We start from the raw sequence: 14,770 nt of genomic DNA, 5'->3' as shown, positions 1-14,770 counted from the left end.
GCAGTGCTTATTTACAGATAAAAATTATATGAACGGCGTGATAATGTTTTAACTAGATGGGGCGAGTCAAATTTGTCTGGTTTAACATTGTGATTAGTAAACAACTAGATTCATTCATTCATTCATGCACTCCAAAAGGAAAAAAATCATAACCAGGAAACTAACAAGAACGTCTTCTACAAACAACGTAAAATATCAATCAGTCTATTTAGCAAAACTTTCTATGATTTCCATAGTATGTCCACAGGTTCAAAACTTTCTATATGATTTCCATAGTACGTCCACCTGTTCACCAGCTACGAACGCGCGAAAACAGAAAACACAAAATAGGCCTAACGATCGATGATAAATAGATAACCATACATTTTTCTTACATAAAATAAAATAAATTCGAAAAGTTTACATTCTAGAACTGTTGGATAACCTTAAATGTTGCCTTAAAATAATATTTTTTTAGAAATCCATTCAAATGACGTCATGATCAATAAGAACAATAGCATCGTGGTATCGTCACCATATTATTATTGCTCTTACTAATCATGACGTCATTTTGATTTTACGTGTGAAAATATTAATTGTTATCAAAGTCAGCATAAATGATTATCTTATTATAGTTCTAGGATAAAAAAACTTTTTAGATTTTTGTTGTTTTTTTGTAGGAAAATGCATATTTATCGTAAGCACACCTCAGACTAATCATTATGTCAGACCGTGTAGGACGGTAACACGATGAAGATATCGAGAGCATGTAACGAACGGATATGTTGCATGTTAACGGATAGACGCGCACCAAAACAATATGCAAATTAGATATATGCAAATTAATATACAGCAAAGATCCAACAATTTGCGCTAGAGCTACTCTTACATGGGCCATGGCACTGAGTTGAGAGTTTAGTTATTAATCTGGGATTATGTCTACTTTAGTAGGCCTAATGTTTGAACCCTTTTGAGATGAACCTACCGACCAAGAAAAGAAAAACAAGACCACCTGAGGTAAATTTTGTAGTCGGAGGTAGGATATTGACATATTTCATGTAGGATACATGTATTGTGGATTCGAGTCCCACACGAGAATTACTTGCGAATTTGTCTCAATGTACTTAATTTTACGTTATACAGGACAAACATCTGACTCAAATATTTCATGTAAATTGTAATTGTAAGCCTCGTATTTCATTATTTGATGCTCAATTAGGATTTTCGGGAGGATTATGTAGATGGTAGGATTCTTTACAAATATTATTTGAAACAAACAAATTTAAATATCAAATGTTTACTAATTAGTATAATTAAACATATATAAACAGAATTGTAATCCGGATTTGAAACAAAAACATTTTTTTTTACATTGTTATTGTTTTTATAAAATCAACTATAGAGGGCGGTATATCTAAACACGGGCGCCGAATTTCGGCAGTGATTGAGACTTTTGTGTTACATCTTCGATAAAATACTTCCTTTTTTTGTTATGTAATTTATAAAATGTTGTAGAATTCACCATATCGTCTGGAAAAAGAAATAATTATGACCACCCAGGTAAGAGAACAATCGTAGTTATATACAAATGTGTATAATTTAATTTGTAAATAACAGACATTGTGTCATGCCTGACGCTTTTTGAGCCATCAACTATCATTCGGATGGGGTTGATTGCGGTTGGTTCAATGTCATGACGGGAAAGGGAAAGCTATAATTAGCCTAGGCCTAGTAAGTAGGCATAGAGGAGAAGATTGATAGTATTAGATAGATTAGTACTTAATACAATAATAATTTGTCATCATACCATAGTTAGAATTGTTTTTTTTTTAGCATTCCTCATTTAATAATCATTCAGGGAAAACATGATTAAACAAAAAATGTCTCCCGAAAAAGAGCAAAATCACAATAACAATACTCAATAGGCCTACATACAGAAATTCGGATCTCCCAGCAATTCTATACTAATAAAGATAGTAGATAGACCTTTTGTCTTCCCTGTCTTGTGGAAGTTTTTTACCGTTTTTTTATATGTTGCAAGCATAGATTGTGTCTGCCCATACCTTGTCCACCAACTGCGGTTTCCACAGCAGACGTGCCAACCCTCACAATTTCTCTGGGAGCCTCCCAATTTTACTGTCTAGATTCTGTATTTTTTAAGTTTACTGCATTTAATCTGAGCCATCAATACCAGATATTCAAGTCGCATGTCGCTTCTTTTGATCTTTGATTTTCATCTTGAAAAACTCATTGTTATGCAAATTACTTAGTCGAGACCGCGTTGCGATAATCAGATTTTAGTAATATAGTTCTATCATGCATGTTCTCATTTTGTTCTAAATTTCTTGTTAATACAGTAAATCGCTGTTACATAGTGATTTAAGGCAAGAGGTCTTAATAATGTTTGATTAAACGAAAATTGCGAGTTTATTAATTATAATAGAACTATGCATGCAAAGTACAGAAGTTCTTGACTCGTAGAAAGTCAACTACTCCCTCCCTGCTAGACTCTGCGGTGGCGTACAGTAGTAAGTCAACTACTCCCTCCCTGCTAGACTCTGCGGTGGCGTACAGTAGTAAGTCAACGACTCCCTCCCTGCTACACTCTGCGGTGGCGTACAGTAGTAAGTCAACTACTCCCTCCCTGCTAGACTCTGCGGTGGCGTACAGTAGTAAGTCAACTACTCCCTCCTTGCTAGACTCTGCGGTGGCGTACAGTAGTAAGTCAACTACTCCCTCCCTGCTAGACTCTGCGGTGGCGTACAGTAGTAAGTCAACTACTCCCTCCCTGCTAGACTCTGCGGTGGCGTACAGTTCTAATCATTTTTGTAACCACTGACTAAAAAACCCCAGTATTTGTAAGATTTATACATTAAACATGTAATCTTGAAGCTGCATTAGGTTTGCATAGATTACTGTACACTGATTATAAATTGACAGATTATAACAGTTTACATATGTAAACTGTTAATTTTTCTGTCAATTTATCCAAAATTGATGTTTTTCACCAAAAAAATGTCAAACTTCATGCCAAAATTTTTTCATAAATTGTCTCCTTTTATAGTTCTATTCCTGTTTGCACAGGTTTTTTAAAGGTTTGTCCGGGTATTGCTAAACTGCGCAAACCTCTGGGTTGATGATGAAACAGGTAGATACATTCCAACAAACACTTGTTGGTACAAATCTATGCATGAACTTTATTCAATTGTGTGTGCATGGGTAATAATAGATGACTGTGTACAATGACTTTACAGTGATCCACTTTAATATGATAAGTAGAAATAAAAATGCTAGAGAGTACGGTGAGGAAATGACAATTGCAAGTAGAGTGTAAATGACTAATGTATCTGATATTGCTAACAGTAAAATGATTAATAGGATACCGTGCAACCAGGTAGGATGTTAGAATTACTACTCTATAGTATCCATTGCTTTTCACATTCATTATTATAATTCAAGAAACATTCAGAATAACCATTCAAAACTGGGAACGAATGCCTCTAACGTATGCAGAGTTGGCTTATTTATGAGTTTGCACAATATATAAAACATTGAATGTTAAACCAATTTATTATTATGCAAAAATTCAGTTGAACACTGTAATATCCATTCTTTGAACACCCTTTTCATGGTTGACTGATTACATGATTATAATATTAATATTAAATAAATGCATTGTATTATATCGCCACTATGATCTACATTTTTTTCATTCAGAATTAATATACATTCTGTAACTATTTTAAATGATTAGATATTAGATGTCGTTCCATGCCTTAGTCGTGTGCAATTAAGACTACCCGGCATTCATCACTAAATTATCCAAATGTTAAATTGATGCATGGATTTAAAAATTTTGTAAATTCATTTTTATCTACTGGAAAAATACATACATTAGTGTACTGTAGGAGAAATATTAATGAAATAATTAAAGAATCCAAGGTACACTACTAGTGTACATTCAATTTGTTCAAGGTATATTTATTAAATAAAAGAACAAGGTCCCCACAAGAGAAAATTGACATAACGGTAATCAACAACGAGCTAGCCAGGGGAGTGAGCACCTGTCCTGGGCCAACAGCTTCGTACTGTATAACTATCGACTGAACTGCCTACAGTATTTCATATCTAATGTACAGTATACCCACCTGGAAAATTTAGTAAATAAAGTTATTTACTGTAGCTTAGATTTTGTCATCTAATTTGTTTTTTTTTTTCTTTTTTAGTGCGTACAGGTGAAGTTGGATCTTGGTCATCGCGCGTCATTCCGCAAGGAGCCAACACCTAAGGGCTTCACACATGACTGGTCCGTGTTTGTACGTGGCCCAGATGGCAATAATATTCAACACTTTGTAGAGAAGGTTGTATTTGTCCTTCATGACAGTTTTAACAAGCCTAGAAGAGGTAAGGCTAAAATGGTATCATAAAAGGTGTATAATAATAATTTTATACAGGCAATAATTTGGTTAAAAAATATTAACTTTCAATTTTGCATAGTTATCGCTAATAATGAAATCGGTAAACTGTATTTTTTTTTTTTTAATACTTTTAAGAGAGGCATACATTATAATATTTTTAATAACTTTGAAAAATTATCTTTTGTAATAATTTTTTGTAGTAAAAAAGGAGCCACCATATGAAATTGAAGAGGTTGGCTATGCTGGCTTTCACCTTCCGATTGAAGTGCACTTTAAGAACAAGGAAGAGCCCAAGAAGGTTGTCTTTGAGTACGACATGTTTCTTCACTTGGAGAAGTCTCCACCAGTCAACCACATTCGATATGAGAAGCTGACCTTCAGAAATCCCACCGAGGATTTCAGAAGAAAGCTGTTAAAAGGTGGAGGGGTAAGGATTTCTTTACATTTCATCATACAGGAAAAATGTGTAAAATTATAGGAAAACTCAATTAAGACATGTAAAATATTGAACCAGCATGTTGCTTTACTTGTGGTTGTCATCTGTTTAACATCTGTGAATCATCTGTGTGCTTGTATTCAGTATGTGTCATGTTGTGTCATTATTTAGTAGCTACTTTTAAATATTGGTAACTTATAATACAACCACAAAACATGGGGACGCCTGAATGACTTGCTTGTTTTGAGAATGCACATCTTACTGTTCTGGAACAAAGTTTTTTCTATATTGTAATTTTTGTTTGCCATTTATATTTAAAATATGATCAAAACAATAAAACATTTGGCCTTGAACAACAATGTAAACACAAATACTTTCACAACCTTACTTGTTTTGCAATGTGTTTGTATTGTTTTATGAAGTTAAATGCATATTATACAGTATGCCTACATAACAATGACACAATACATAATAGGATTCTTATATTGTTCTCATTCTAAAGAATTACCCAAGCAGTTATGCCACACCTATTGGGTGGTATTATCTTCCTTCATAATTAAATGAAAATCATTATTTGTGATTAGGTTGGAATCAACCCAGATGCTCCAGATTTAAACTCTTCAAGTTTAGAGACCACTACTGGGCCTCTGGAGACAAGTCTTATGCCTGTACATACAGTACAGGTACCAAAGGTGAAGGGTAAGCCACATGCAGCTGCTTCTAATGCTCTTGCACTTAAGAAACCTAAGGAGAAAAAGGTCAGTTTATATTTCTGTGTATTATTTCACTTGTTTTGTTTTTATATATTTAGGTAAATTGCCAAGGATAGCCATAAGTGAATTCATTCACTATCCTTCTTAAAAGTGGCAATCCTGTTCACAAGACAAATATATGTACACAAGATTCTCTACATTCAACAAAGTAATCATACTTGTTACCAATTAATTTGTGTACTTCATGTAAAGTAATTTGACATAATTATATATATTGTGTTATTAGGAGGGGTCAAGCAGAAGTCCAGTTGCAAGTAAGCCAAGTAAAGGAAAGGAACCGAAATCTATGACACCAAAGGAAAGTAAACCTAAGGATCCTAACAAACAGAATGTGAAAAGACCGAGTAATCCAAGTAATTCAGCGCCAGAGCAAATTAAGAAACGTAAAAAGAGTTCCTCTGGACCAAAAACGGGAGAAAAAAATGATAAGACAAATTCTAATGAAAAAATAAAATTGAAAGAGAAGTCGGAGAAAGTGAAACAACCTAAAGTGCAAGAGGAACCTTTGTTCAAACCGGAGGCTGTCGTAGAGCGTAAGAATAAGGCAAAACCAGAACCTCCAAAAAAAATGTTACCACCATTTGATGCCGAACTTAGCACGGAGGAGATTGAGGATGTGCCCTCTCCAGGGTCAAGCACAAGCTTCTCATCGTTTCCGAATAAACAAAGCGGTGGCGCTCTTAATACGCTGATGCAGGAATTCATGCAAGAATCTGACAACGAGGATCTTGAGGACAGCAGTGAAATTGTCAGTACGCCATTTCAAAGCGAACCTTACAAAACAGTCCTGTCCGACGACGACAGCGATAATGAACAGCCTCATTTTAACCAATCACCACCCGCACCTGTCGCTACCCCTCCCCCGGTAGAGAAAACAACTCAAAAATCAAATCAGAAGAAAGCAACAAATGGAAAAAAAAGTAAAGTGAATGAAAAAAAAGATAGAACAACTGAAGTTAAAAAAGTGAAAAAGCCTGCTGTGGTTAAAAAGACTGAACTTGAAGAACTAGTTGATCTGCACCAGAGACTAATGAGTTTACACAATCGTGAACATTTACAAAAGGTCGCTGACCTCATTGAAGAGACCGGCCTCTTTCAGATTACTACCTCTACTTTTGACTTTGATTTATGCTCCCTCGATAAATCCACAATACAGAAATTACAAAATTGTATCGAAACACTTGTAATGTGAACTTGTGTCGCTATGGTGTGCTAAAGGTCGCATGGTGTGCTAAAGGTCGCATGGTGTGCTATGTAGTTTGCGAACCGATCAAATTCATCGTTTGTGCAAACCCAAAAAAAAGATGATGTGTTTGTGTTTCAACACAAGGTATTCATCTCAAGTATTGAAACAACTCAGTATTGTACAGTATTTAAAGTTGCAGGTAAATGAGGTTAAATTAATGATTTATCAAACAGTATAAATATTTGTGAAAACTAAATTGTTTTAGTGACCATAATGGTAGCAATTACTTTTCACAATAGTACATACTATTGGGATTTTAATTTCTAAAATTCATTTTAATAAATTACTAAAATGAACAGTAAAGTGCTGTTGATAAAAATCTGCCAAAGCTAAGGTGATAGAAAGACAAAAAATGACAATATTTTATTAATTGTATTAAATGTTAATGCTTTACCTAATCGTCACCACTAAGAATTGGATTTATTCACAAATTATACTTAATATTAATAATCGATTCTAAGCAATCTGTTTGAGAGCACAGCATTGCTCCCCTGTTGAGTAGCACAATACAGTGAAAACAACCCTGTTGTATTGCTCACAAAACCAGGAAAGAGTGAAACTATACTCTTTTCTGATAAAAACCAATTTTGTAAAAACATTCAATTGTTTTAAAGTATTAAAATAGGAAGGTTGTTGTCAGCTAAAACTGCTGCATTTAGTTTAAGTTGGTGTAGTTTACATTACTGGACTTTGATTTTATAAGATTTAGTATTTTCTAATTTAAAAAGAGCTGTTATTTTTTATACTTTGATATGCTGTATTCAGGTACTGCCAATTATGCTAATATAATTCGAGTTCATTTGAGTTCATTCAAAGTTATTAGGCAGAGTCCGTTCTGTAATCATTTATGATTCAACTTTATTTTTTTAAACAAACATTCAAAATGAGTAGTAAATATTATTTTAGCTGGATATTTACAGTATTAAAATTGTTTGATAAAGCTATTAAATATGGGTGTTAAATGAATGTTATGAGTTGAATGGTGAGAACATTTCATGAGTAGACTGCTCTATTTCATGAGGTGGAGCATTCAATCTTTGAATGAATGAAATATTCTCTCTATTGAATACCTACTGAGATTTATGTCAACAACGAAATACCATATACCTAGCTAGGCTCTACGGCTAGCTCAGCTAGGCTACTTCAGTTTTTATTAACAACTCCACTTGTATTGTTACGATCATGCAAACAATTTAAAGCCAAGATTTTTTGTGTTAATTGTTCAAAAATGTTCAGATATAGAGTGCCATTTTAAATGTCAAGCAAATAAGCTTCACCCGAGCCTGCCTGAGACATTTTTTCGTACGCGTAAACATTTTTTCATACAACTGAACATGCATTGGAACCAGTAGATATCAATAACACATGAAGCAAAATTATATACAGTAGTAGTAGTAGTACCAATTCAGCTATAGTTTTTGTCACAATCTAGATGTGTTGCGTTTCTATCATTCATAAAATGATAGATTTGTTGATATTATACCCTGTTAATAATGTATTGTAAAATGTGTCTATATTCCTTGGTGTTAGTTGTGTATGATTGGGATAGTTGTTTTGGTGCCTAGTATGTTTTTATGTTAATCTGTTCCTCAGTTTTCCCAAACGAGTCATTGCACAAGTCGTTCAAAAATCGTGAAGTGAGGTATTTCACCAAAGACCATAAATATTTAAGGATATCCCTTTTAAGGATGTTTCCTGTAGCCGAAGCGTGAATAGCGACCACATAGAGACATCTGTCAACACATAAAATTAATTTACACCACATAGAGATATCTGTCAACACATAAAATTAATTTACACCATGTAAATCATTTAACAATATTGTCACTGTTATTTGTAATAAGATTAAAGTGGTTTCTACCGTTTGTTCATAAATTGTTTATATATTATAATATTCAAAATAAATGAAGGGTAATAATAACTGTGTACAGATTAGGAATTGTCCATTTAATATCAACCACCAAATGTACAATGGTGGGTTAGGGTGCACATCAATTTAGCACCTTTTTAGGAGGTGGTGAGCATTTTGGTAAACTTCAATCTTTTCACCAGATTATAATGTCCACAAACATGAGATGATGCAGGGTACAGTCTATTTATATGATTTATAAATGTGCGCTGACTGGGTAAAAACCGCAATTAAATATCTTGCTTCTGTGTGGTTTTCACTAAAATGTTATATAAATTAAGAAAAATGTTTTTTATTTTATATAAAATTTAATATTGTAAATTATATATCTGTGATAAATAAGATGTAAACTGGGTGAGAAAAAATTAGAATTTTATTTATACATTTAAACATTTTATTGCAGATAAAGTACTGATTTCTAAATGTTAACATTTTCTTCTCCATTTTAAATTTATTTTATAACATTTAAATAATAGAGAAAAATGAATCTTAATATTTTAAACTTTAAATGTAAAGTGCAGGTGGTCTGCCAAAGTAAATTAGTAATTCAGGTTGATGGGACTGGATGACTCTTCTTTTTAAAAAGAAAGGTTTCACATAAATATTTAAAGCTGTAATCTCACTTATGTATGTGAGGGAAGGTTTTATTATCAGTATGAGCTATATATATATATCATATCTTTTTGTTAGTACAGTATTCTGAATGTGTGTAAGCAGTAATTCTTAATAACATTACTTTCCTCCTGCCAAGTATTTTAGCAATATATGTATTTACGTTTCATAAAGTAAAAATGTCCTAATCTTCAGAATACAAATAATATTACTATATTATTGTTTATACTGTATTCAGAGTGTTGTTTTAATGTGTTTACTATTGGGACATGTATTTTGTAGGAAAGAAAGTGCTAGATATTTGTTGCGTTACTGCCCTCATGCAGGTACATTACGTGATTACAAAGAGTATCTTACAGATAAAATCTTTTTTATATGTAAGCTTTAGTGCAAATAATTTATATTACTCTTAAACGCTGAATAATTTCAACAAAATGGTGTATTGTTTGGTTTTCAATTGTGATAACATGGAAATAGTTGTTGTTGAGCATAGTAAAGCACACTAAGGCTTGGTTCCCACTAGAGACACAACATAAAGACGTAACATAAGGGATGGATTATTCTTTTTGCATTGCGTCCTAGTGGGAACTAAGCTTTAAAAATAAATACTATATATTTTTAACAGCCAATGGATTTTTGGTTGAATTATTTTTATATAAGTGGAAACATTTATTTTTATTTTTTTCCTACGGAAATGATTAACTTTATTAAAACTGCACAATGCTTGCGGGGGGTAGGGTGGGGAGAGGGGGCGGAGTGATCTAATGTCAATCTAGTTATGTTTGTAAAATCAATTTAAACATTTGGTTTTTTAACATGTGTGGGTAAATCTGAAGTATAATTTATATTTTTTATTTACCTTTATATAATTTCTTATATTTAAATTTAAACAGTTATTCAGAAAAGTATTTTAAAACAACTTGGTATTAATTTATTAACAATATACCACTTTTGTATACAATATTATGTAAATACATATTTATATTTGTGTATCTTGATTTAAACATTGTAGATGATACCAAGGTATTTGCATGATTTAGATTTAGAAAAAAATGGACTGTTTTAAAGTTTAATACAGCTTTGTTTTTGTGTTATTTAATAAATATCAATGTTTTATATATTGTGTTCTGCGCATGTCAATTATTATATAATAATAATAATAATATTACTAGTTACTATGGCTCTATAAGATGTGATAACGCAATATATGCGCATATATGGCAATATTATGGCATAATTATTGAATTTTTAAAATATCCAGCATTTTTCGAAAAATGGGTAAAATATCCACTTTTTAAAATTCAATAAATATGCCATAATATTGCCATATATGCGCATATATGGTGTTATGATCATCTTATAGAGCCATAGTAACTGGTTATGTCAAAAAATAAAAGTGTCGAAATATGGCCAAATTTCTACAATTTCCCTGTACTATAGTACAGGGATTTTTTCGAAAAATGGGCAAAATATCCACTTTTTAAAATTCAATAAATATGCCATAATATTGCCATATATGCGCATATATGGTGTTATAATCATCTTATAGAGCCATAGTAACTGGTTATGTCAAAAAATAAAAGGGTTGAAAAATGGCAAAATTTCGAAAATTTCCCTGTACTATAGTACAGGGATTTTTCGAAAAATGGGTAAAATATCCACTTTTTAAAATTCAATAAATATGCCATAATATTGCCATATATGCGCATATATGGTGTTATAATCATCTTATAGAGCCATAGTAACTAGTTATGTCAAAAAATAAAAGGGTCGAAAAATGGCCAAATTTCGAAAATTTCCCTGTACTATAGTACAGGGATTTTTCGAAAAATGGGTAAAATATCCACTTTTTAAAATTCAATAAATATGCCATAATATTGCCATATATGCGCATATATGGTGTTATAATCATCTTATAGGGCCATAGTAACTAATTATGTCAAACAATAAAAGGGTCGAAAAAAGGCAAAATTTCGAAAATTTCCCTGTACTATAGTACAGGGATTTTTCGAAAAATGGGCAAAATATCCACTTTTTAAAATTCAATAAATATGCCATAATATTGCCATATATGCGCATATATGGTGTTATGATCATCTTATAGAGCCATAGAAACTAGTTATGTCAAAAAATAAAAGTGTCGAAATATGGCCAAATTTCTACAATTTCCCTGTACTATAGTACAGGGATTTTTTCGAAAAATGGACAAAATATCCACTTTTTAAAATTCAATAAATATGCCATGATATTGCCATATATGCGCATATATGGTTTTATGATCATCTTATAGAGCCATAGTAACTAGTTATGTCAAAAAATAAAAGTGTCGAAATATGGCCAAATTTCGAAAATTTCCCTGTAAGATAGTACAGGGATTTTTTCGAAAAAATGGGCAAAATATCCACTTTTTTAAATTCAATAAATATGCCATAATATTGCCATATATGGTGTTATAATCATCTTATAGAGCCATAGTAACTAGTTATGTCAAAAAATAAAAGGGTTGAAATATGGCAAAATTTCGAAAATGTTGTTGACTCCTGAATATGATCAAACTTATTAGCATTATTCAATACCTTATAAATAATATTAATACAACATGCATTTCATCTGTTATATACATTTATTGAATATAGTCAAATAATCTTGAATGTTTTAAGTCTTGTCTATATGCATATAAAAATGTCGTTTCTTTAACAATCTAATTTGTTTGTAGTAGTAAATAAGTTCATCCTTGTTTAAGATTAACTAAATTGTATGGTATAATATAAATATGGTGTTTTCACTATAAGACAATGAAGGCACACATATTATTTTAAAGGCACTATTTTTTCAATAGTTCCTTGGCAAAGCTATAACTAAACTGCTTAATATGCTTCTACTACTGTAGATGAAAAGGGTACACTGAAAATGGCTATTAAGCTTTAGGTGCTGCAATAATTATAAATTAAACTACAATTTCTGGATATCTTGTAAGCCTACATTTGTTCAAATCACCTCAATATTCTTGTTATTTGCAATCCATCGCCTCATTGAATGTAAACGTCAGTGAACAGTCATTATATTACGTTAAAAAATAACTATTCCACCTTTTACTAACATTTCTTTTAAATTCATAAAAACCTTAAGGTACAGAAAATCACATTTTATACAACATATTTACATTATTTGATCTGTGTATAATTTTGATTAGAAATAACAAAATTTAATTATTATTTGTTCACGTTCAACTAGCTTATTTATTGCACATCTTAACTTGTTCTACATATTGATTTAAAGCACTCATGTATGAAATTCAATTTCTTATAAATATTGAATTAAAATCTAAAAACTTTAATATATTGCCATCACAGATAAGCATCAATAATTAAGATAACTGTTCTATTTACACGTATTTTTTTAATATATATTATTAAATAAGTTTTATTACACATGAAGGTAAATAGTCACCTATTACGTAATTCATGAATTACTTGTTTAAATTGCTAAATTGAAAACAATAATAACTTTGTGCGAGTTACAATTTAATTAACAAATAAAGTATACTACGGTAAAGAAACATTTTCATAATACTGTAAATTGACATTTTAGTCAACAATCAAATACACAGTTGTTGGCATATGTTAAGAACACAAAGTTTACCTAACTAAGTTTTGAATGTTAGATTTTACTCACAAGCCATGGAACAAATGTTTCTAATATCTTATAATTTGGATTCAGTAAAATAAATAACATATTTCAATAATAATAATACATTTGATTTATCATAATATCTATAATGTTAACCCTAATATCAAGGCATGTCAAAGCTCATAAAAATAGAATTTGTTCAAATACTAAAATATCTATCCAAGAAAATGACATAAAAATACACTTGTTTGATGCTAAGCCCGTTTACAATCCAATTATACAGCATTGAAAAACACAGTTGGTCTGATGACAAATAATTATGCAATATATAAAATAATAAATATCCTATTATTATAACAATCATCAACATTATAATAATTAACAGCATCAACCCTAGGATTGAACTCCTGACCTTGGAATTGAAAGGCAAGCATGTTAACCACCAAGCTACACTCCGCTTACTGCGTTACCGCTAGTCTGTGTAAATTGGCATTTATACCACTAAACTTTATTTTTAAAATTCAATACAGCCTTCTGATTTTTAAAATAATTCTTTAAAAAATTCTTAAAATATTTCTTCAAGTATATTACTTTATTTTATGAATGTTACTTAATTTTTTTATGCATATATGGTATTATATTTGTTACGTTTGCTCTTTGTTCAATTTAAAAAATGTAAATTAAAATACATATATATCTTTCTCTCTTATAGTTTTGTAACATTGTTCTTTTTAATACCCATTGGTAGTCATAATGTCATAATAACAACCAAATCATTTTTTAAATATGCAATAAGTATGTAATTATAAAAATAAGTTAATTGAAAGAACAAATTATTGACTTTGTAAATTTAAAATATATATATATTTTTTAGAAAAAATGCTATATGGAAAAAATAAAACATAATATTTATACTTTGCACAATCCCTAATAATTACACATAAACAGTTCTTTCAATCCAATTATTGTTCAAAGTAATTTTTGCCGCATATTTCACTCTTTTTCGATAATTCTAACCCCTGGTCGTTCAAAAACCTGACATACCTGTATTGATGTAGCACTTTCTGTTGAAAGCCGCACACTATGTTACTATGTTACTATTGATGCGATTGTTTCCATTTTAAAAGAAATTCTCGGGATGAACTATGAAAACATGATTTTGGGTTATCAAAATATGAGGGCGGGAAAGGTGAACGATCCTGTAAAAAGCCGAACAGTTTGAATCCAATTTATGAAGATACCAGATTCACATTAATAACCAGTGGTCGGAGTTCACATACCCTCCATAGTTTTTACTATAGATCAAACATTTGCATTTGTTTGATGTGCTTACATTGTGTTTCTTTCACTCAGAATCTTATGGAATGTAAATAACTTATTTTATTTCTTAAAAGACATTTTCTAAATGATAAAATACCTTAATGATTGTTAAAGGGAAATTGATGTATGAGAGATTTGTTTCTGCTACACAGATCATCATATTATCTCATAGGCTTTTAAACTTGAAACCAGGACATAGATGATCCAAAGTAAAGTAAGGAATCCACTGCTAAGGTACTTTGTTGTTGTCTTACCACCAAGCTCACCACCAACAAACTGACGAGATTCAAATTAATATATTAATAAAATAATAAATATAAAATTCAATGTAAAATGCATGTCAGAGATTTCTATAAAACAGTTGCCCATTTCGGCAGTTGCTCAGCAATTAAATTACTGAGCAAATATGGTTCAGTCAGTGTATGTATGTGTATGTCACTGTTATTA

General features: G+C 31.1%; 2 protein-coding genes across 3 annotated transcripts in view; one reads left to right on the top strand and one right to left on the bottom strand.

Moving 5' to 3' along the window:
• Positions 1-846: 846 nt before the first annotated feature.
• LOC144854107 (protein ENL-like) lies at positions 847-10,491 on the top strand. 2 transcript variants are annotated; one of them, XM_078711991.1, is made up of 5 exons: positions 847-996; positions 4,206-4,383; positions 4,598-4,824; positions 5,418-5,591; positions 5,833-10,491. In XM_078711991.1, exons 1-5 carry the CDS (start codon positions 955-957, stop codon positions 6,796-6,798), a joined length of 1,587 nt encoding a protein of 528 aa, XP_078568117.1. In that variant the 5' UTR covers positions 847-954; the 3' UTR covers positions 6,799-10,491. The 2 variants fall into 2 exon arrangements, with proteins under 2 accessions (XP_078568117.1, XP_078568118.1); XM_078711992.1 differs by lacking the exon at positions 847-996 and adding an exon at positions 1,399-1,539.
• A 1,464-nt stretch (positions 10,492-11,955) lies between these two features.
• The window catches only part of LOC144853969 (sodium/calcium exchanger 3-like), a 41,436-nt gene continuing 38,621 nt past the window's right edge, over positions 11,956-14,770 (bottom strand). The window contains exon 19 of the mRNA XM_078711849.1: positions 11,956-14,599. Coding sequence (XP_078567975.1) covers positions 14,480-14,599 — 120 coding nt within the window. The 3' untranslated portion in view covers positions 11,956-14,479. The remainder of the gene's footprint in view (positions 14,600-14,770) is intronic.

The sequence above is a fragment of the Antedon bifida genome, chromosome 10 (assembly GCF_963402885.1).
Source record: "Antedon bifida chromosome 10, ecAntBifi1.1, whole genome shotgun sequence".
NCBI lineage: Eukaryota > Metazoa > Echinodermata > Crinoidea > Comatulida > Antedonidae > Antedon > Antedon bifida.
This window is presented reverse-complemented; position numbering and strand designations above follow the sequence as displayed.